We start from the raw sequence: 22,271 nt of genomic DNA, 5'->3' as shown, positions 1-22,271 counted from the left end.
TTTTAAAATTACTTTTATTAAATGTATTAAAAGCTTTCTGTCAGTGACATTGGTACACTGCGGGATTAGTATGTTGTGATGATATATATCTGTGATTATTAGCAATACACTGATTTCCATTACTCGTATGTGAGTACTTTGGAGTCTCTTAAAATGTACTAAAACATCTACTAATTAAGAAGCTAATCAAAGACTCAGATTTCTTTAAGGTTATTAGCCCAAATGAAAATGGTCACCCGTTCATTAAAGTTTGGATATACAAATCATTGTAACTGTAGTTCAAATTTTGCATGAACGCCTCTAAAACATTATGGCCAAAAGTATGGAATATTAGAAAATCTTATAGTAGAAAATATTATAAATACAGAAAATGTGCTTGTATTACTAAAATCTTGCCTTAAACCTTTAAAATAACCCTCAGTCAAACGTCACCACTTTAGAAAGCTTTGTTTTGCCATCACCAGATATTCTTATCTGATATCTAAGGCATGCTCAACAAGACTTTCCAGCTGGACTGAGGAACTGACAGGGTGACTTAGTGTTCCACCTCCATATGACTTACTGGTTCATCTTTTAAAATATGTATTTCCTTATTTCTGAAAGTATTTCTTGTTTTCCTCAATGAATCTGTATCTATTATTCAATGTATTTCTATATATGCATGCATTTTGTTGATTTTCTAAGTGCAATGAAGTTAACACATCATCTACAGAGACTTATTTTAATGCACAACTACTGTTTATTTGCTGATTTTAACATGTTGATGAACAAATGAAGTTTAAAATGTGACCAGTGCAAAAAAGCTATAGCATATTTTACATTTTGTTTTATTTTTCCCAGTACATTAAACTCCAAAACTTTTGCATACAACTGTAAAATAAATAGGAAGCTTTCATAGGCTGACTTGAAGGCGGGGCATGTTTTCTTTTTGCTAAAAAAAAGACCATCAGAACCACTATTTTCCTGTACATTGCCTTTAGATTCTCTTAGAAAACCATCAGTCAGGTGGTCACCTGTTGAATCATTAGGATGCTTTACATCAGTGATCACCACCCCTCTTCTGGAGATCTGTTTTCCTGAGGAGTTTAGTTCCTAACACTGCATCTGAACCAGAGAATCAGGGACCTCTGAAGGTGGACAGGTGTGGCAGATTGTGGTTGAAACTAGCCTCAGCAGAAGGGCTAGTCTAAAGGACTAGGGTTGGTGAGCGCTGCTTTACATTGTGAAACCAGCCCACTAAGGAAAGGCAAAACACATTACAAAACCACCAGCAACCAACAGAAACACTTAACGGTTTACATGTTTTTTGTTTTCCCCCAGCAGGGCTACTGGGCGGGCTTGTTTTTATCAAGCTAACTGAAAGTTAAACCAGATAACTCGAGCCAAAAGCTGAGGATTGACTACTAAGAATGCCTCTGCTCTCATCCTATTGGACAGTTTGACTTCATTTGGCTAAACTAAAGTCTCGCCCCCTCCTCTTGTGGGTGCTCCTGAGAGTGGAGTTACAGTTACAGGTGAAATTTACAGGAGTATTAGGCTCTCACACAGAGCTGATCGAGTCGTGAGGAGAACAGTGTGTAAAGAGTGCTCAGGGAAGAGGAGGAACCTGTAAGAATGGCTAAAGGGTGAGAAACATGCTCGGGTTCATTCACACCGTTATATCTAGTTTCGTAGTAGAGCTCACTGAGACACCGCGGTCGCTGCGACGCCCTTCCGCGTGTACCTGAGGAAAATGAACACGACGATAAACACGCCATTTAATATAGTTTTTAGCGGTACATGTTGTTAAGAACTGTCGTTAAGAGATACGAACAAACTGTGCCGAAGAAGCTCCCGCTCATAGAACTGGATTAGCTCTGATATCTTTCAGTTTCTGTTAAGGGTGCCTGGCTCTGTAGCGGTTTGTCTTCCTGTCAGGCTTGTTGAATATGGCACCCGCGGTTAACTCGACGCTATTGCAGCTTCAGAGGCGAAAACAACTTTATTTAACATGATTCACACGTCAAGGGATACACCTGTCTTTGCTATGTCGAAACTAAATTGATTTGCTTCAAATAACCTCACGAATGATGTCCCCAAAATAAGGACCAATTCTGTGTCAGTTGTCAGTTTCATGTTGAACCGGCTGTTTACTGTGAGTTCAGTATGTCTCATGTTTAACAGTAAAACCGGCTGTGATGCGTTTGCTGAAGGAACGAGAGGAAACTGCTTAAATAAACTGTTAACCAGAGAGCAGCTTAGGTGGAGTCTTTTCATACAGACTAAAGGCCTCAGGCAGTGACATAATGAGGCTACTGAGAGGCTGAGAACACAAAGATGTGTTGTCTGAATATGAGCTTCGTTTCTCGGTGCATTATTCTTTATAAGCATGCTCAGCAGGCCAGTGTGTTCTGGTGGTACATTATATGTCCAAAAGTTTGTAGATGCCTTTTATACTTTACTTAATCAGGGGAGTTTCTCCTGTTTTGCTGCACTTCCAGCCCAAATGTTAGAACATTTGGAACACTGCATTCAGCCTAAGTATTAGTGAGATCAGGTACCAGTGTTTGTTGATTCTGGATTGTCTTTTTATAAGCACAACTGTGTCAGCTATGAGTTAAAGGAACAGAATTCACTAAACAGAACAGGTGTCTGAATACTTTTGGCCACATTATGTTGTATTCAGTATCTATTCTGGTGCCTCATGTTCTTTTTTTTTTTATTGTTTTTCTGCTGTATTAAACTCTCAGAACTGATGTTTTACTAATGTTTTGGTGGTTAAAGGGGAATTCTAGCATTTTAACATATTTGTTTTATTTTATTTTTTTAAATGTCTGCTTAAATTGAACGGAGTGGTCTGTTGTGAAATGTGCCATATTAGAGAAAGAGTGTGATAGAAACCAGATGTCTACACCAGATGCCTCAAAAAGTAGTACCACACAGAAAGCTTTTACATGACATGACTACAAATACTTTGATTCTTGAAGCTTTATTATATGATAGTTCTGAGACAATCTTTTGGCTTAACATGAACTTTTTAACCCCTTAAAATCCCGGCTTTGTTATGTACTAAGTCTTATTATTCACTAACTACAAGGACCTCAGTACAAACTGGCCGAACTATTCTTAGGTTATACATGTGTGTAATAAAATGTTTGAGGCCATTTAAGGGATCAAACACCATTTGGGGAAGAACTGTACATGCAAGGTATTGTAAGTAATAATAGTAAACAGAAAAAAACTTTAAATAGAGGAAACTTTTTTTCCACATTCACAAATTTTAGGTTGTATATTACCGTTAATATTATACATAAAAACTCAGAAGGCATGTATAGGTTCATTAGTCATTTTGGGCAGTAAATAAAATGGCTATATTTGCATGTAGACATTGCGACCCCTGGTTTCTATTCACAGTGTTGGTAATAAGGTTTACTGCATTGCACAATTTGAAATTAAACCACTCTGTGTGACTTTGTTTGCACGTCAGCGATAAAATTAGGCAGAAATAAATAGAAAAAAACAGTGGACTTTGGGAAATTAAAAGCAACAGGCTAAAAGCAGGCATGTCAGAGCATACTATATCATGTCATAAATATATAAGGATACCACTATATTGTTGTACAATTCCCTTATGTTTCCTGAATCAAAGTACGGTTAAAGTTTAGTTCTATATTTGAATCCTTGTAGTCCTGCTGTTGATCAGGAACTCTCAGCAGTCCTGAATGAGTTGTGGAAGCTGGATGTGAACCGCTTGAAGCCTGGCAGAGATTACACTATCAACCTACAGGTAAGATTCAGCACAAATATATCTTAAGACGAGATGATAAACCTCTTACTGTTTGACTTTCTGTGTCTCACTAACAGTGTTAGAAGCTGATAAAGACTGCAAAATGGCACAATCTTAATCAATCTTAGTTAATATTAGCAAAGGTCTTTTTAATTTGTGGTAATGCGTTTAATATAAGCTGAACTGATTACATGAAAAATGTAATTTCCTTTGGTTCTCAGGGCAAAGCTGATTTTGTGGCCCAGGGCAGTAATAATGCAAGAGACAAAGCAAACACTCCTCTGTTCTCTTATGTCAATGAGGACAAGCTCAAAAGTATTGCCACTTTTGCTTGTAAGTGTTGTATTTCTCCAAACTATGACGTTCTCATAGTTAGTTGTTTTTATAATTACATTCACTGTCAGTTTGAAAAGGATATTAATAGACTGTACGATTTTCAGTGTCTTTCATACAGAATATTACTATTTTACCAGCAATTCCATTTTGTCTTGAAAGTTGTGCATTTTTATATCTGTTCCATTGTCTTTCCTCAGGCTTCATAAACCTTTTGGACAACTATGAGATGTCCACAGGTGTGGCTGAGAAGGTGACAAGTGAGGAGCTGGAGGAGAATGACCTCTTCCTTGATGCTATTCTAAAGACAGAGGTCATGAAGGTAACCCTCCGACCACACTTTCTGACTTTGGTACATTATCTTGTCTGTTGAGTGGTTAACACCATGCTTTTATCTTTCAGCGTACCCACAAGTATTTAGTCAGTAAAGGACAAGCCAAGTCTGACATTGCTCAGTTTAAAAAGCAGCTCTTTGACATCTGGTTCAAGCTCTATAACAGAGACAGAAGTGGGGGGTGAGTTTACCAAAATACATAACACAAGAGTGTCATACTTGCATTGTATGTCCAAATGTTTGTAGACACTTGCTTATAAAGCATTTCTTCTGAAATCAAGGGTATTAATGGAGAGTTTTTCCCTCTTTGCTGCAGCAGCTGCCTGTTCTCTACTGGGAAGGCGTTATACTAAATGTTGGGTTACTGCTGTTAGGAGTCGAGCATTAGCGAGATCTTACATGTACTGATGCTGGATGATTAGTTCTGGGTCGCACCGCTCCAGCTTACCCCAAACACAACTGATGATTTACTCCAGAGAACACATTTTCACTGCTCCACAGCCCAATGCTAAGGGACTTTATACCGTACTAGCTGATATTTTGGCATTGGTCATGGTGGTGATGTGCAGCTGCTCCAGAGCGTCCCATTCTCTTGGCTATGGAGGTTATACAAGCTGTGTGTGCACAATTGAACACATGTATTATCAAATCAAATCAAATTTATTTGTATAGCACTTTTTACAACTGTTGTTGTCACAAAGCAGCTTCATAGAATTCCAGAAAAGACAAAGTTTTAACAAGAATGGAAAAACACATGTATTAGCAATGGGTGCTCCTTAAAGTATCTGAATTCATCTATTAGGAGGGATGGATGGATACTTTTGGGCATACTTAGCAGTTTTCTGGGTTCCCATGGTAGCCACTAGTTAAACTAAAATTTAAAGCCACAATCAGGAATTTCTGGGACATCGCCTGTTCATCATATTGACATTTTCATTTTGTTCAAATAGATTTTCACTGCCAGAAAAAAGGACTTTAGTAGAAATGTTTACACTTATTTAAGTCATTATCTAGAGGAGGATTTCTACTTTAAGGTCTTTGCTACTTTCGTTCCTGATTGAGGCTTTAATTTCAGCATCTGATAAATAACAATTAATATGCAAGGATTTGGAGAATGTGCACCAAGTCATGAAGTGGAATCTCATTCATACAGTTTAATTAATGTACTGAGTATTTGTGATTATGTGAAGGTGATGAGTTCATTTTGGCTGCACTGTTTTCTCTCTATTTAGTGAAGACTCATGTGGATTTGAGCATGTGTTTGTTGGTGAGACCAAATACAATAAAGAGATCATGGGCCTTCATAACTGGGTCCAGTTTTACCTGCAGGAGAAGCTGAACTATGTGGACTACAAGGGCTACAAGGGAGGAGATAAAGACAAGGTATGTTTATAAGTAATACAAGTAGATTCTGATGTTCAATCAGTGGTAAATACACTGGCCACCCCCTTCAGCAGATTTTTAAAATCAGTCTATCTTAATGCAATGCAGTATACACAAACCTCAATTCTGTTTAACTTAGACTATATTAAAAAAAGTAGAAAAACACAATATTTAATGTTTTATCTTATGAATATTATTGGTTAAAACATACGCTCATTCCAAATTTAATGCGTGTATCACATGGCAAAAAAGTTGAGAAACGTTGTGCTACATCACGTTTCCTTTTAACAGGACTTAATAATGATTTGGGCGCTAAAGACATCAATTGACCAATTTTAAAAGGGAATGTTTTGCCATTCTTCCATTATAAAAGTTGCTCAGCTTTACAGTAGCTTTACCCTAGCACCCACTTGTTCTGATTATGCAGCTATGCTATTTTAACCTTTGGAATGTCGCTTGGTGTTATTTTGAAATAAGCATGGACGTCCCTAAAAAGGCAAAACAGCAAGTAGCATGTGTCACTCCAAAATGTGTATTTTTTTTTTGTAGTTAATGGTGCCTTCACAGATGTCCAAGAAACCCATGCCATGAGCACTAATGCTTCCCCATATCATGACAATCCCTGGCTTTTAAACTTTACACTGGTAACAGTCTAGATTCTATGATGGCATTTGACGGCCACTGTTAATAAAAAATAATAGACTTCCAGAATAAAGTCATAATATTTCCAGAAAAAAGTTGTAATATTTCAAGAAAAAGTCTCAATGGCATGGAGATGTAGCCCCCGATAGCCGATTTAGCAGTTTCTTATACTATAACAGGCTGGTGCTAATATGCCAGGAGAAACTGGGATTTTAATCCTGTGCTGTTTGAGGGATCAGAGGTCTTTCACTCATGGTTTCAGCCTTGCCCTTTTGATATTAGTATGTACCATAGAGGGAGAAATGCCTAAAATCCTTGCAAACGCTTGATAAGGAGTGGTATTCATAAAATAGTGGACTATTTGCTGGTGCATTTTTGCCAAGCCTTGGTGCCTTCTTCCTCATAAAGCACTACGCCCTTCCTGGATGGTCCTTTTATATCCAAGAATGATTGCACAACCTGTTTAATGTTTTTCAGAACATTTCATAATGTTCTTAGTCTCAAGTTGCCCCTTGTCCTAACTTTTTTGGAATGTGTTACAGGTATCAGTTTCAGAATGAGTGTATATTGACAAAAGACAATGATGTAAATAAGGTGAAATATTCAATATCTTGTCTTTGTACTGTTTAAATAGTGAATTTCATTTGCATTTTACATACTGTCCCAACATTTCTGGAACAGAATTGTACCTAGAAATGTTAATACCAAGAATAGAGCAAAATTCAGTGTAACTACTGAAGGTACATCATTGTGTTACATAAACTGAAGGTTGGTTCTATCTGATGTTTTATTTTTGATGTCAGTATTTATTTCTTATTTACTTATTTACTTTTAATGACGGCAGATTATATTGGCACGTATGTGTTTGGTCCTTTCAGCCAACTGCGGATGACCACGTTGTGAACCTGCAGTTCAGCTGGAAGGGTTTGGTGAAGCCGCTGGGCAGCTCCTTCATCGGTGTCAGCCCTGAGTTTGAGGTGGCACTCTTCACCATCGCCTTCCTCATGAATAATGAGCGTGTTACCAAGACTGTGGTGAAGGTGGACAAGTATGTGCTAGAGATTGTGGTGTGCCGCTATGGGCGTGCTATAGGAACGTCCTACCCCAAAATGCTCCAAAAACAATAACAGGGATCTATAAAAGGTCATAATTACCACAACTTGGATTGGAGAAAATAAGGTTCCTCCAAGGAGCATTCACAATTTCAGAGCTTATATGTTAATGGTACATCCTAAAAGATAGGGATTTTAATGTTCAATAATTAATAACAGGTCAAAACTTATGAGAGTTACTGCCATTTTTCACTGTAACTTTTCTTACTGTTCTCTTGTTAAATCTGCCAAAATGCTACAAATACGAGGTCAACAAAACATGCTTAAAAATATAACACTGTTACAGAAATTAAGTGTTGACTTCAATACTTTCAAAGCCAATGTTTAAACTGTGCATTTCTCTTTTAGAGAAAAATATTGAGGAGCCGTTTTTGCATGTGTTTTATGTTGATGGTACAGTTAAACTCACAGTAAACTATTTCTTGAAGGATGCCTTAAGTTCCAAAAGGGATTGCTGCTATTGGATATTTCCATTTAGTGGAAATACACAGCAGTTTTTGCTTTGAGAATGTTGTCATCCATGTTTTATTTGTGGAAAAATAAACTGAACTCATATCAGTAACTGTCTTGTGAATTAGTTCTTCAGCTGTTTTGAAAAGGTTTTACAAAAGCTATAGGTCTCTCCTTCATGTAAAATCTAGAGCTGATTTTATGAACCATACTTTTGTCAATGCAAATAGAAAATCATCTCCCACACTTCCAACACTAATTTGTATCTGTTGATAGCTTTTAAAGTGACTGCAATTTCTAATGTCTTTACCACACTGGCAGTAATGGGATGTGGATTAAATTTATGAAATTAATTTTTTCATTTCAGTAGCTGTTTAGAACTCGTCCTCACAGAGGCACATCCATATGCAGTTTTAGTGCCATTTTAAATGCCATATATATATATATATGGCATTTAAAATGGCACTAAAATATAAATATTATATATATATATATATAATGTATGTATTTTCTTTAAAGATTTTTGTGTCATTCGTTTAACTGGGTTCTCTTTATATGCTTTTAGGACTTCTGTGACAATCTGATGATGTTTTAGGTCATATTTATGCAGAAATATACAAAATTCTAAAGGGTTCACAAACTTTCAAGCACCACTGTGTGTGTGTATGTGTGTGTGTATATATATATATATATATATATATATATATATATATATATATATATATATATATATATATATATATATGTGGCATTTAAAATGGCACTAAAACTGCATATGGATGTGGAAAATATTTTATGTTGTTACATTAATTCAAGAGTAATTAAAAAGTTGATTTCCATTCAGCTGCAGAAAGAGGGTAAATATTTGTTCCACTTTCTCCATTCAAGCTTCATTAACCTTTTGGGCAACTATGACATGTTTACATCTGTGCCTAAGAAACTGTGGAGTGAGGAGCTGCAGGAGAGTGACATATTCCATGATGTCCATTTAAACACAGGTCATGAAGGCAGTACTACAAATAGCACTTTCTGATGCTGGTAGGCTTTTATAAGCTATTCAGATACTTTGACTCTGCATAAGCTTGTTTTTATTTGTATAGTTTTTGATTTCAGCCATTTAGCCATCTGGTTAAAATTCTATCACAGTGACAGAAGCGTCTACCAAATCACACTTGGTGCCATACTACATTGCAGTGACATGCACATATGTGAAGTGTCCACTAGATGGCACAGAACTAGAAGTTAAAGCTGCCATCAGGATGTTTTGAGACATCAGAGGTCCATCATCCCCACTTCAACCCAATAAAAGCTGCATTTTTATCACACCTACAGACATTTCAGCTTGAGGCTTTCATTCCAACATTTTGGCTAGCAAATAACAGTTCTTATGTAAGGATATGCAGGACTGCACAGAAGTCATCACCCTTCATGTAATTAAGTTCCAGACAAATAGCCGTTAAATACAAATTATTACACAGAAGCTTCCACAACTAAAAATAATATCAAGTTTTCCATTATTCATTGTCTGTGCCTCTATTATAGCTTCCAGGAGACCTGCTTTCAATTGTTTTCAAGAAGTTTGCAAAGATATTTTTCCACCCCTCCAAGTTCAGTCTTAGAAGTTGGTTGCATTTTCATTTTCTCATTATTCAAGTTTCTTTTTGACTACTACCTTTTCTCAGTAAAAACTTCTTGACAACTGCACATCCTTTCAGACCCACAGTGTTAAGCTGAGCATTGAGCTGGGTGGTATATATATATTCTTTTTGAGATCTGAAGTAAGAATGAAGCTTGACTGGAGCTTTAATAAGTGCTGTTCATTTGCTGGTGGTCCACCAGGCTTTGCATTGCTCTTAGAAATTTACTTTTGATGTTTGCCTTCTTTATACAGAAATTTTGCCATGATATGGGCACCTCATTCGTTCTCTCTGTGTGGAGTTTGCATGTTCTCCCCGTGTCTGCGTGGGTTTCCTCCAGGTTCTCCAGTTTCCTTCCACAGTCCAGAGACATGCAGTCAGGCATTGGATACCCCATTTTGGCTACATTTGTTATTTTGATTACTGTCTTGTCCAGTTGTCCTAGGTGTAAGAGTGTTTTATCGATTATATTAAATGCACTATGGGCACCTGCCATTAGCCTGCAAAATTATTCTCCATATCCTATGAGCAAGAAGACAAACACACATAATCCAACTTATATGTATCTTTTTATTAGATATGAAGTGTTGGTAAAGGTATATCTAAACAGTGGTCCAAGCTTGTACATATTAACATTCAGTTTGAAATGAGCTGTCGAGTGTGATCAGTTAACACAAGCTTGCCTCACATTCCACCATATGAGTATAAATGAAATGCTCATTGAATAACATTGCAATTACTGCAAGTCATTATCTACTGGAGCTTCGTAAAATAATCTAAACACAAACTTAACAAAACACGACAGCTAACCATTACTCATGTAATGCACTCTGAAGACACTTTGAACCCAGGATCAGTGAGAAGAGTACTGAATTGGACAGGGTTCTTCTTCTCAACAGAATTCCATGGAAGTCAAGATGAGTTCCTTCAAAGTTAGGTGAATGAAGGTAAACAGTGCTGTTATAAAACTCTACGCCACCTCATTCTATATGTGCTGCCATCCCACTTGTTAACCTATAGCATTTACTTCCAGTTCTTCCTGGTCGTCTTGGTTGTTTTGGAGTACCTCTGATGGTCATTGACACGGTTGCGTAGCACGTTGATGTCGTACTTCTGCCTTTTGAGTTTCTCGGCCAGATCAAACTTTTCAGCGTGAAGCTGCTGCAGCCACTGCCAGAGGTCACGGGCCTTCTCAGCCAGCTTGTCCTGGTTCAGGTGGTCGATGTTGAGCGGCTTGCGGCGTTCCATGAGGGCCTTGGTCTTCTTCTCACGTTCTGTGAGTTTCTTGCCCTTCTTCTGGTCAACCTTCTGTAAGTAGCCACCATATGACTTGTTGTTGAGGAGCTTCTTCTTCTTGGCGTCTTCCTCAGCCCGCAGTTTGGCGGCCTCCTCCTCACGTCGGGCTTTTTCCTCAGCCTGCCGGGTCTGCCTCTCCCTCTCTTGCTCTGCCCGGACGCGTTGTTGCTCAGCACGGTCTGCACGCCGCCGCTCAATTCGTTGTTTCAAAGACACCAAGTCATCTTCCTCCTTCTGCCTGTTGCTGAAGTGCTGCTGGATGAGACTCTGCAGCTCGTTGTAGTCCTTCTCCACACGTTTGCGGTGAAGGTCGTCAAAGTCCACCTTCTCGCCGTCAGGCAGTTTGGGCGGCGCCATGTTCGGAACGTACAACTTGGGCTTGGGCTTAGAATCTTCTGCTTCTATTTCTGCTTCTTCAGCCTCCTCTTGTTCATCTGCCTCCTCAACCTGGGGGGCCTCCTCTACATTCTCCTCCTCTTCAACCTCTTCATCATCCTCTTCCTCCTCCTCCTCGTACTCCTCCACAATCTCTTCGGTGTCAGACATTGTGCTGGTGGTGTGCCTGGTCTTTGAGAATGAGAATGAATGGAGGTTGAGGAGCAGCCTCTCTTTACTACTAGCTGGAGATCAGGAGGCTGAAGAGAGTGGGCAGTTGTACATGTTTTTATAGTGTCCTCTTACCCATGTGACCACGGCTGTGTGAAATTGCTCAGTCCTTGCCCTGTGGAGGGAGGTTTTAGGACAGATGCACAGGGATCTATTTTCTTCTCTGGGCCTTTTTCAGCGCCTCTAGGATCCAGACCCTGACCCCTGGTGTCCCTTCCCCCGAGATCTTTGTAGGGATTCCAAGAGTGCCTTTTTTCAGACACACAAAGCAGATGCACATCCTTGTGCTAAGAAAGAGGTCCACGCTTGTTTAAATTAGGCACGTTCTAATTCCCTGTTAATGAAAAATACTTTGAGTTTTAATCACATTTGGCATAATACATTTAAAATTCACCTACACAGTCAAATATAACACTGCATGAAAAAACTAAATAAACTCTCTCAAATGATATTGTGCAGTGGCTTAATTAGAGAAATAATTGAGCCATACATTTGCTACAAACTTATTGATTATTTAATGAGCTACATATACCTTTGATTAACATTCTGCAGACTCATGTCTGCACGTCTCACTCTTTTCCACAATTTTCTTTACATTGACAAATGCATGGCCAAAATGTAAGGCATATTCAATTCAAATTATAATGAACAGAACTTAATGTTTTCACTTGTGAGCACTTTGTCTTTATTTTTCCTTTTGATGTTCCTTTTGCTTTGATGTGAAGAACATTGAATTCCCTTATGAAATGTCTATGCCTTACTGATCAATCAAATTACGCCATGAATTCGTTAACACTGCAGTACAAATCTTACAGTTTTGCTTCTAAATAAACAAACTCATGTGGTGTTTTTGGAAGAAACCTCAACCTCTCCTGTATGTAGCAGATCGAGTTATATATATAATGGTGGGGAATACAATTAAAACATTCTGCTGTGTGAGACAGCCGTCTATAAAAGATCAGAGCACATTCCTTCAAGGGCTGTGTGAACTTTAGGAAATAATACCAGCCTCACAACACAAATACAAAAGACCAGCACCGTCTGACACTTGAGATGCTGAATGATTCTTGAAGCTGTTATATCAGACAGGGAGCAGACCCTCTGTGACAAAAGAAGGCAGGTGGGCCACTTCATATCCAAACAAGTCCTGCTTGTGTACTAAAAATTCCCTCAGCTGTGTCTGCCAGCAAGAACTTTCCAAAACACCCAGACGTTCTCTATGTGAAACAATAAGCTACAGTACCCATGTACAACAATAAGCTACAGTATCATGATGTTATTAAATCATAAATAATATGCTGTAATTGTCCTCTTTACAGTATATTATATATAATAGGCTATCTGTCTAAATATATGATCACTTTTCAAAAACAAGGCATTCTGAATTTTATTGGAACTTCAGTCTTGATATTCTCCTAGCTGTTCCTCATTCTGGACATCTGGCATTTCTTTTCTTACAGCTTCTTTCTAAGCTGCTGAAATTCATAGAACAGTGACGTCATAATATTTTTGTTTATGTATCTTCAATAAATTACTTTTATTTTAATGAAAACAGTAATGTCAACTGTTGAACTGATCGAGCAGTGTTTGAACTGTTAACATAATCAGCAAATGCTAAGCATTGGACATTAAGGCCTGTTCACATAGCTAAGACCATGTCAAGCATCAATCTGTCATTGTTTAACATTGATCTTTAAAAGAAAAGGTTGAGTTGCTTCTGTAAACTACTGTAATGAGCTGTGGAAAGGCCGTGTGTGGAGTGAGGACAGTTAAATGGCTCCTGAGATCCATGGTAGGCATGTATTTGCCAGTGTGAATGAAGAGATTGTGGGTTGGGCTGGCAAACTACATGGCCAGATGACTGACCTTTTAAATCACACACCTTGTATTTCTGCACTCCTGCTATGAGGAATTATATAGACTGCAATTAGTATATTAAAACAGTTGTGTCAGGAGATGATGCTGATGGTTGTACTTGCTCGTTGTAGAATTTTGTTTTGTACCAGTTGCAATGCAGTGTTTTTTAAACATATTATATTTTCATATTCTTTACAGTTAAGTGATAGAATATCTTTGTGGTGATACATGAATAGCCACTTCTTATCTGGAGAGATTCCCTCAGACCCGGTCTGTACTGGTATGTAATTTGTGAGTGGCAGGTGGTGGTTGTATTTAAATCAGACCTCTGATTGGACCCTAGCAGGAAGGGACAGCTGCATCTATCAATAGGAGCACTGGGTTCCTGCTGAATGACAAGAGCCAAAATTAACCAGCCCCAGTTCTAGTGCTCACACTTCACTAAATATCAGCCTGCATATCAGTAAAAAATATATAAATAAATAAATCATTTATATATATACACACACACACACACACACACACACATATATATATATATATATATATATGTGTGTGTGTGTGTGTGTGTGTGTGTGTGTGTGTGAGAGTGTGTGTGTGTGTGTGTGTGTGTGTGATATATGCACACATCAATGCAATTAACCATATTATTTACTCAAGTATTGTACAATGGACCATTTTATTACCTGTGCTGGACAATGGACTGGCTTAGGGAACATACAATTAATAAAAGAACCACTTTGGTTTCCTTAAAGAGGCTTTCAGTAAATGACCGTTTTCTAAATAGGACAATCAAGTGAAAAAAGCTTCAGGAACTTGCATGTAATGGTTCTATATGAATAAAAGGTTTTCCTATATTGTTAAAAACTCTGCTTGTTCAAGAGTTCTTTAGTAAAAAAATGGCACTGTGTAGAGTCATGTACACTCAAAGATACCTTTGCATGATTAAAAGGCTCTTTGCATCATTGAATGGTTGTTTGTGATGGAGAACATGCTGTAGATGGTTCTATGTAACCTGTAACAATAAGAAGAAGAACCATTTTGAGAGCTCTATAGAATAAAAAGGTTCTATATACACCGCTCAAAAAATAAAGGGAACACTTAAACAACACAATATAACTCCAAGTAAATCAAACTTCTGTGAAATCAAACTATCAAACTGTCCACTTAGGAAGCAACACTGATTGACAATTAATTTCACATGCTGTTTTGCAAATGGAATAGACAACAGGTGGAAATTATTGGCAATTAGCAAGACACACGCAATAAAGGAGTGGTTCTGCAGGTGGGGACCACAGACCACTTCTCAGTACCGATGCTTTCTGGCTGATGTTTTGGTCACTTTTGAATGTTGGTGCATGGTAGCATGAGACGGACTCTACAACCCACACAAGTGGCTCAGGTAGTGCAGCTCATCCAGGATGGCACATCAATGCGAGCTGTGGCAAGAAGGTTTGCTGTGTCTGTCAGCGTAGTGTCCAGAGACTGGAGGCGCTACCAGGAGACAGGCCAGTACACCAGAAGATGTGGAGGAGGCCGTAGGAGGACACCAACCCAGCAGCAGGACCGCTACCGCCGCTTTTGTGCAAGGAGGAACAGGAGGAGCACTGCCAGAGCCCTGCAAAATGACCTCCAGCAGGCCACAAATGTGCATGTGTCTGCACAAACGGTTAGAAACCGACTCCATGAGGATGGTATGAGGGCCCGACGTCCACAGATGGGGGTTGTGCTCACAGCCCAACACCGTGCAGGACACTTGGCATTTGCCAGAGAACACCAGGATTGGCAAATTCGCCACTGGCGCCCTGTGCTCTTCACAGATGAAAGCAGGTTCACACCCCCTCTTGTCCCTGGGGTTGTATCCTTAAGGGAACATAACTATACCATATTTACATCATTTGAGCTCAGCAGCTGCCCCTTTACATTGTGTGAAAATTTCATGATGATTGGACCAATAGAAATGCTCCAAAATTGCTTAGAATAAAAACTTTTTGCATTAACTTAGATTGAAAGTAAAGAAAGTTTTTGACCTCTCCTATAAAATGACTGTTTTGGTTTATCTTTTTTTTTTTTTGGACAGTGACAACAACAGGAATAGAAATAGTACTGTGTGTGTGTGTGTGTGTGTGTGTGTGTGTGTGTGTGTCAGAGCACAAGAAGTCTTTCATGGAATTTGTGGAGGTTTTCATCAGCATAAAAGGCAGCTGGGCCTGTTCATACTGCTGTAGAGATAACATCTAAACCGAGGTGCTGTGAGATGAAACTAAGTTCTTCCTCTAGCTGTTATACTGATAAACATGCTGGTCATCAAGCATGATATTCATTACCTGCGCTGTGTGAAGTGTAAATGGACAGAGGAAAGTGCAGGTAAAAGTAATGCAAATCCATTGATGTCTAGTCAGCTGCCCAGACGATATTAACACTCACATTAACTCTCTGTTACTGATCATTCTTTTGGAACAATTGTTATATAATGTGATTGATCAGTTGTGTTTTTATTGCACTAAAATAACAGTAACACTTCACTCTGCAGTTTCCCTTTGGGATCAATAAAGTTATCTGTCTGAATGTTATTTATGTGTCATTTAGACACACAGTAAAGTGTTAGCAAAATAATAAAGAGTTTGATCAACTTTACAATGTGTACTTATGATATTTTATTAGTACAACAACATATATGCTTCTTTTATGAAATGATACAATGCATTTTTAAAAAATCACAGTATATTATTTTACACACACAAACTACACATAGTCATTTGGATTAGATGAATAATAGTTTTGAATCAAGTGCAGAACAGTTAAAATAAGTGTGTTTTTTGTGAAGATACATTACTATACTTTACACAACATTAGCTCAAATCCTGCCAAAGGAAAGATAGCATAGCCTTGAAATAAATGCACAGATGATTTATACTAAATCTCTTACAGTTTCAGGCTGAAAGATGCTGCAAAACTTCATAACCTGACCATCACAGTAAAGTAGAGAATATTGTCCTTCTCAGCACTGGGTAGCTACAATGTCCAATCAGATCTTCAAGCCACAGTCACAAGGATGAAATAGTGCCTGCTACAAACCTGCTTTGTGTTTCGTGATGCTAAGACATAAGTCAGAATCAGTGATGAATGAAAGCTTTATGTTCTCCTGCTCCTCACCAACAGCTCTGGTAAGAGTGGTATGACATCAGTCCAGGACAAGTAAACACATGAACAAACGCATGTAGATTTCCTTATCATGTGATGTTCAGGTTACAAGCTCTGTTTTTCTGAGAATTCTTATAATAAACCTCATGGGCCCGTGGTACTCATCATCAGCTTCAGCTTCTCTTTCCCACTCTTCTTCACTTTGAACAAGTGACAAGAAAACCTGCACCGCATTATTGATGCTTTTGTTCCTTTTTACGTAATCTGTAAAAGAGGACCACAGCAAGGTACCAGTTAAACAAAAGACAATTCTACACACACAGTTCTGATTGGCTGCAGAATTTGCCATTAAAAATCTTACCTTTTTTACCTGCAAAAATCCCACCTTTAACAGCCACAACAACAAGTAGTGTAATTACAACAACGATGAGGAACAACACAAGGTAATGCAAGTGAAACTCTTTAGAGACTTGCTCTTGGTGAAGAGTCTTTTCGTCCAGTGTCTGGCCATCTAGAATCAGACAAATCATATGCTTAAGTCCATGCGCATTAGTTTCATGAGAATTAAGTACAAGTCTTAAGATTAACAAAGGCATAATAGGCCCATAATTCAGCTACTGCACATGTACCTACTTATATCAACATCCTTAAATATAATATCATTTACATAAAAAAATGGGTTTGAAAGCTAAGAGAGCTGATCGTGATTAAATTCTAGCATAAAGAGGGTGTGTAAAACACAATGATTACAAACGGTCTACTTTAAATTCACTATAATAGCTAAGCTTACTGTAACATGAAGATTTTGGACCAAGACATAACTTTTTTAGAAGTTTAACTAAATGAAGGCCCTTACCCCATCCAATAGAAACATGCAGATTATCTGTGTCCACCATACAATGATAACGGTCAGGCTGTTTCATGCTGGTCTCTGTCTGAAGTCTGATTTGAAGTGAGCCGTCCATATTTGGAGATGGACTGGAGACATCAACATTTTTATCCAGTACCTCTCCATCCAGAGTCAGACGAACACGGACTCCTGGTAAAAACTTATGACTGACATAACAGCGCAGAGATACAGTGTCACTGTCAGGAGAAGACTTGCCAAAGACATACAGATCAGGACCTGTAAAGAAACATTTAAACATTATTTAAAGGTGTAACTGATCAGAAGCATTATGACAAATTTCATTCCTTTCTCTAGTAAAGAGTCATTAAGAAAGACTCACTCTGATTTTGTTTCAGATAGTCTGCTTTCTTCTTCTTCAGCGTCATCACAGTTGGTTTACACTCTTCTGACAGAAAGCTCTTCAGCGACGGAGCCATGAACTTCTTCTGGTTAAATTCTGATCGTACTGTTCTCGCCAGTGAAGACTCAGAACGCCATTTCAGAGTGACCGGATCCAAAGTCAGAAAATCTTCAGCGTTCACCCCCCACCTGTCACTCATAGAGACTTCTGAATCATCTGCAGTACAGCTTCTCTCTCTCTGGATCAAACCTTCATAAAATAAGGGAATATATGTTTATATCATGCCTGCACACATACTGTACCTCACTGTTATTAACCGGGATTTGAAGGGGAACATTCTGATTTGCAGACTTACTTAGTCTGTCCACTCCACCACTCACAACATGGTCAAATCATGGCTCAGAGGAGTGAAAAGATTTATGAGAGGCAATCATAGGGGTCCATGCACTATTTTGTTAACAAGGTGCCAATTTACCAATTATTTCAGCTCCTCTGTTTGATCATTTTTTGGTTTCTACTAACATGGTGAACATAATTTAGAAATAAAAATAATATTTTTAAAAGTTCTTATTTGTCCAATTTCTCCATATCAGTGTTATTTGCAATGTATTTAAATTGTACATTTAAGGCACCAGTTCTTGACACAGTGCAATCACAACCGGTCGGCAGACTGTTTGTGATTATGAATGTAAGCAGCTCAGTGCAAACTTAGCAAGCAATCTGTCAAATGATCTAATTATGCTAATATGAAACTGAAGGATAAAGATCCCTGTGCTGAAGCAAAGCAGTTTATTCAAACCATCAACTATGATGAAGCTGTCATGTATTGAGTATCTCTTGGAAGTATTCTAAGGCACTAGATATTGCTGTGGATGGGACTACATGTGTATCCCTCCACATAGGAGAGAGTTCAAAGTACAGCTAAATCTTACCATTGGTTGTGTTGATTATCTGTTGAATCTTCTCTATTAGAGTCTTGTGGAAATAATACTCTCCCTCACAGAATCGGTCTCTGTTCTTCCACTCTTCAGCATTGAAAGCCTGATGGATCCACTCCTGTCTGGACTGATCTCTGAAACTGGGGCTCTCACAGTGAGAGATGATGAGTCCATCAAACACTGTCGTTATTTCAAACTCTGGTTCATCTTCAGGTGCTGAGCGCAGTGTGTACAAATACTGCAGAGTGTGCTGCTCTGAAGAGAGAAATAAAGACCTTTATTATAATCAAGATCATAATAATCCATAATAAACATGATTAGCTGTGATACACTCATTACCACATACAGACATACAATCTCCTCTGAAAGTATGGAAACAGCAAGGCCAGTTCTTTTGTTTTTGCTATACGTTGGAGATGTTTGAGTTTGAGATCAAAGGACGGATATGACGCAACACAAGTTTTATTTCCTGAGAATTATATCTGAATGTGTTAAACAACTGAGAACAGTTGGCAGAGCACCCAGTTTTTAAATGAATAAGATATAAGAACAAATAATATTACATAAATTAAAGTAAATAACACTTGATATATGGTCGCATATCCTTTGCTTGTAATCAAGCCAGTGACCCACTGACATCACTAAACTTTTACATTCTTCTTTTGTGATGCTTTTCTAGGTGTTAATCACAGCTTCTTACAGTTATTGTTTGTTTTTTGGTTGTTGAGTCTCCTCTTCAGGAGGTGAAATGCATACTTCATTGGATTAAGGTCTTGTGATGGACTTGGCCAGTCGAGAACCTTCCACTTTTTTGTGTTGGTGCTGTGTTTTGAGTCATTTTCTTGCTGCTTGCTGTAAATTTGCAAAAATTCTGAATTCATTCTGCTGCTACCATCATGAGTTACAGTGAAGAGATTCATGAGTAGATTAGTGAGCCGAGCACATTCTAGAAGAAGCCTTATAAGCCCAAGACTGCCCTTTCCTCCACCATGCTTGACCGATGAGCTTGTATGTTTTGAATCCTGAGCGTATCCTTTTTTACGACATACTTTGGCCTTCCCATCACCTTGGTAGAGGTTAATCTTGGTCTCATCAGTCTGTAAAACACAATATTTGTGGCTTGTGTATTTCTTTGCAGATTCCAGTCTGGACTCTGCTTGTTTCCTTGGCCAGCATGTTTCATGTCTGGTTGTTAGTACACCAGTGGTTTCTTTTATTTTCAGGACAGTCCAAATTGTTGTATTGGATATTCTCACTGTTTGTGCAATAGCTCTGAATTTCTGCCTTTGCCAAATTAAAAATGTCTTCTCCCATAGGCTCTCTGGACATGTTGGTTTATGCTTTTACAACAACAAAAGCAGTTTTTACAGGTGAAACCCAGAGTAGACATTCAGAGCTTTTAAATGTTTAAATAATCAATCAGGGCACATCTGGACAAGAGGAAACACCTATTAGCTACATTCACTATGTCAGTCCAGTATTTTTGCTCACTTGAACAAAGAGTGAGTTTCAACCCAAGGTGCCATGTTCTAAGTTATTGAACAAATTTTGATGTAAATATGAGGAAATAAAAGCTTAAATTTTGATTTAAGGTCTCCTATGCCTTCAGCCTAAAACGAAAAAACAAAATTGGCCTTGCTTTTACAATACTTTTGGAGAACAGTGTAAATAAAAGTAAAAAGGTTGGATAAACTAGGTCCAGCTCCATTCATGAAATTTGTACGTCCATCTTAGTGCACATTTCATAAACAGAACGAGACTGGTAGCTTGTTAAGCTGTGTAATCAGATAAGGCATTCAGTTACATACAGTAAATCAGAGTGTGTGATCTAAACACACCATGCTGAAACATGAGGGCCGGGCAGTGTAATGCTCAGTATGAAGATCAGTAAGACAGTGTTCATTGTTGACATTATACAAGAAAGTTACAGTGTTATTTGACCTTTACGAACTACATTTTCTCTGCAGCGTCACTACAATAAAAACATTGTATATTAACATTAAATGAACATTAATGAAAACAATACTACACACAATGTTAAAACCTGATACAGATTTCACAGCTGTTTCATTACAAAACAATTCATTTGAAATAATGATTGGATTAAAGAAAGCATTTTAAAAAATATAATGATGGAAGTCTCAAAGGCATCATTGTGTATCTGACACTTCTGCGGTTACTTCAAAATCATTGTCCAGTGAATATATTCTATTAATCTGGTCCAGTTCAGTAAGAAAGATGGGGAGACAAAGATGGAACCAGGACAAGATAGCACCTCTCTGAAGCTAGAGGCACACTTCACTCTTCCAAAGATCTTTAATAAGCAATCATTTTTCTTTTGATCATTTAGCAACATGTTACATGAAGCTTGTGGTAGAAAGATCATATGAAACAAATCTCATTGCTGTTCTTGCCTTTTCATTAAAACACACAACCGAAAGTACAGCTGACAAAGTGTTACCTTGGGAATAAAGCCAACTTTTCAGCTGTTTAAATGACCTGTTGGTTAAAGACTTTGAATATATGCTTTCAACAAAAGTTTGGGAAAAAATGCCATCAAAACATTTTGAAGATTCTTCGATGGTAATGAAGTGAGTGAACAAAATACACCCAAAATAGAAGTGAATCTGTTTTAACTTGAAAAATCTTTTTCTTACTTAACAGAAAAGCTAAATTTGAACAATTAAAGCATTTCAGTGGTTGGTATAGTGTCGTGGGTAACATCTCTGCCTTCTACGCTGTAGACTGGGGTTCAATCCCCACCTTGGCAAACACCCTACACTATACCAATAAGAGTCCTTGGGCAAGACTCCTAACATTACCTCCGCCTACCTGTGTAAAAATAATCAAATTGTAAGTCGCTCTGGGTAAGAGCATCAGCCAAATGCCGTAAATGTAAATTTCAAGAAAGTGTCTTCAAACTCACCGGCTGTGAGTGTTAATGAGCATGTTAACAGCTTAGAAAATGGATGGATGGAGATCTGAATAACTTAATTTTGTATTAATAAGTACCTTTAAGTTAACCATAAGTCCAAGGTTGCTAAATACCCAACTTGGATTGTAGCTTGAGAACTTCCTTACCTGCTCTTGCCGCCTTCACCATGCAGTACAGAACACACAGCAGGATGAAGCTCATGGTGCAGATCTTCATCTATATCCTGTGAGTTACAGGATCAATGTATTGTACCATACTAGTACAATAGATTAAAAGGTAAAACACACTGAAACACACAAAAACACAGCCTCTGTATTCCTCCAGACTTCTGCAGTGGGATGACCTGAACAAGTTACTTTCGATTTAAACGATTCACCAGTCAGACTGGAATGGTCACTTTACAGTGCATGAACACTTTTATTGTTCTACTGCTGTGTTGACACTGTCAGCTTAGAACCTGCCATTTGGTGCGTCAAACAAAACACTTTTAAAAAGGCTTAACACCGTGAGATCTACCACTATGCAGGGTGGTAGATCTCCAGGACCAGGACTTGGCAGCCCTGGCTCAACAGCAAATATTACAAACGT

General features: G+C 38.2%; 2 protein-coding genes and 1 pseudogene across 2 annotated transcripts; 1 reads left to right on the top strand and 2 right to left on the bottom strand.

Moving 5' to 3' along the window:
• Nucleotides 1-1,305: 1,305 nt before the first annotated feature.
• Nucleotides 1,306-8,132, top strand: LOC108426404 (annotated as a pseudogene).
• A 2,117-nt stretch (nt 8,133-10,249) lies between these two features.
• Nucleotides 10,250-11,571, bottom strand: tnnt2c (troponin T2c, cardiac). The gene has a single exon (XM_037537200.1). It carries the CDS (start codon nt 11,497-11,499, stop codon nt 10,681-10,683), a length of 819 nt encoding a protein of 272 aa, XP_037393097.1. The 5' UTR covers nt 11,500-11,571; the 3' UTR covers nt 10,250-10,680.
• A 4,530-nt stretch (nt 11,572-16,101) lies between these two features.
• Nucleotides 16,102-22,237, bottom strand: LOC108426356 (class I histocompatibility antigen, F10 alpha chain-like). The gene is made up of 6 exons (XM_017695777.2): nt 21,830-22,237; nt 18,743-19,003; nt 17,790-18,059; nt 17,417-17,686; nt 16,922-17,071; nt 16,102-16,824 (listed from the first exon to the last, which is right to left on the bottom strand). Exons 1-6 carry the CDS (start codon nt 21,897-21,899, stop codon nt 16,661-16,663), a joined length of 1,185 nt encoding a protein of 394 aa, XP_017551266.1. The 5' UTR covers nt 21,900-22,237; the 3' UTR covers nt 16,102-16,660.
• Between the last annotated feature and the right edge of the window lie 34 nt (nt 22,238-22,271).

The sequence above is a fragment of the Pygocentrus nattereri genome, chromosome 1 (assembly GCF_015220715.1).
Source record: "Pygocentrus nattereri isolate fPygNat1 chromosome 1, fPygNat1.pri, whole genome shotgun sequence".
Classification (NCBI taxonomy): domain Eukaryota; kingdom Metazoa; phylum Chordata; class Actinopteri; order Characiformes; family Serrasalmidae; genus Pygocentrus; species Pygocentrus nattereri.
Note: the sequence above shows the minus strand (reverse complement) of the source record. Positions and strands in the feature narration are given on the sequence as shown.

What these genes read in the sequence shown, in the direction of transcription:
- tnnt2c (XM_037537200.1), bottom strand. Translation starts at nt 11,499, where the DNA reads ATGTCTGACACCGAAGAGATTGTGGAGGAGTACGAGGAGGAGGAGGAA.
- LOC108426356 (XM_017695777.2), bottom strand. Translation starts at nt 21,899, where the DNA reads ATGAAGATCTGCACCATGAGCTTCATCCTGCTGTGTGTTCTGTACTGC. An exon ending in CTATCTGAAACAAAATCAGA is followed by an intron (nt 17,687 to 17,789) that starts GTGAGTCTTTCT and finishes GTTTCTTTACAG; the next exon opens with GTCCTGATCTGTATGTCTTT. An exon ending in GCATGTTTCTATTGGATGGG is followed by an intron (nt 17,072 to 17,416) that starts GTAAGGGCCTTC and finishes GTCTGATTCTAG; the next exon opens with ATGGCCAGACACTGGACGAA.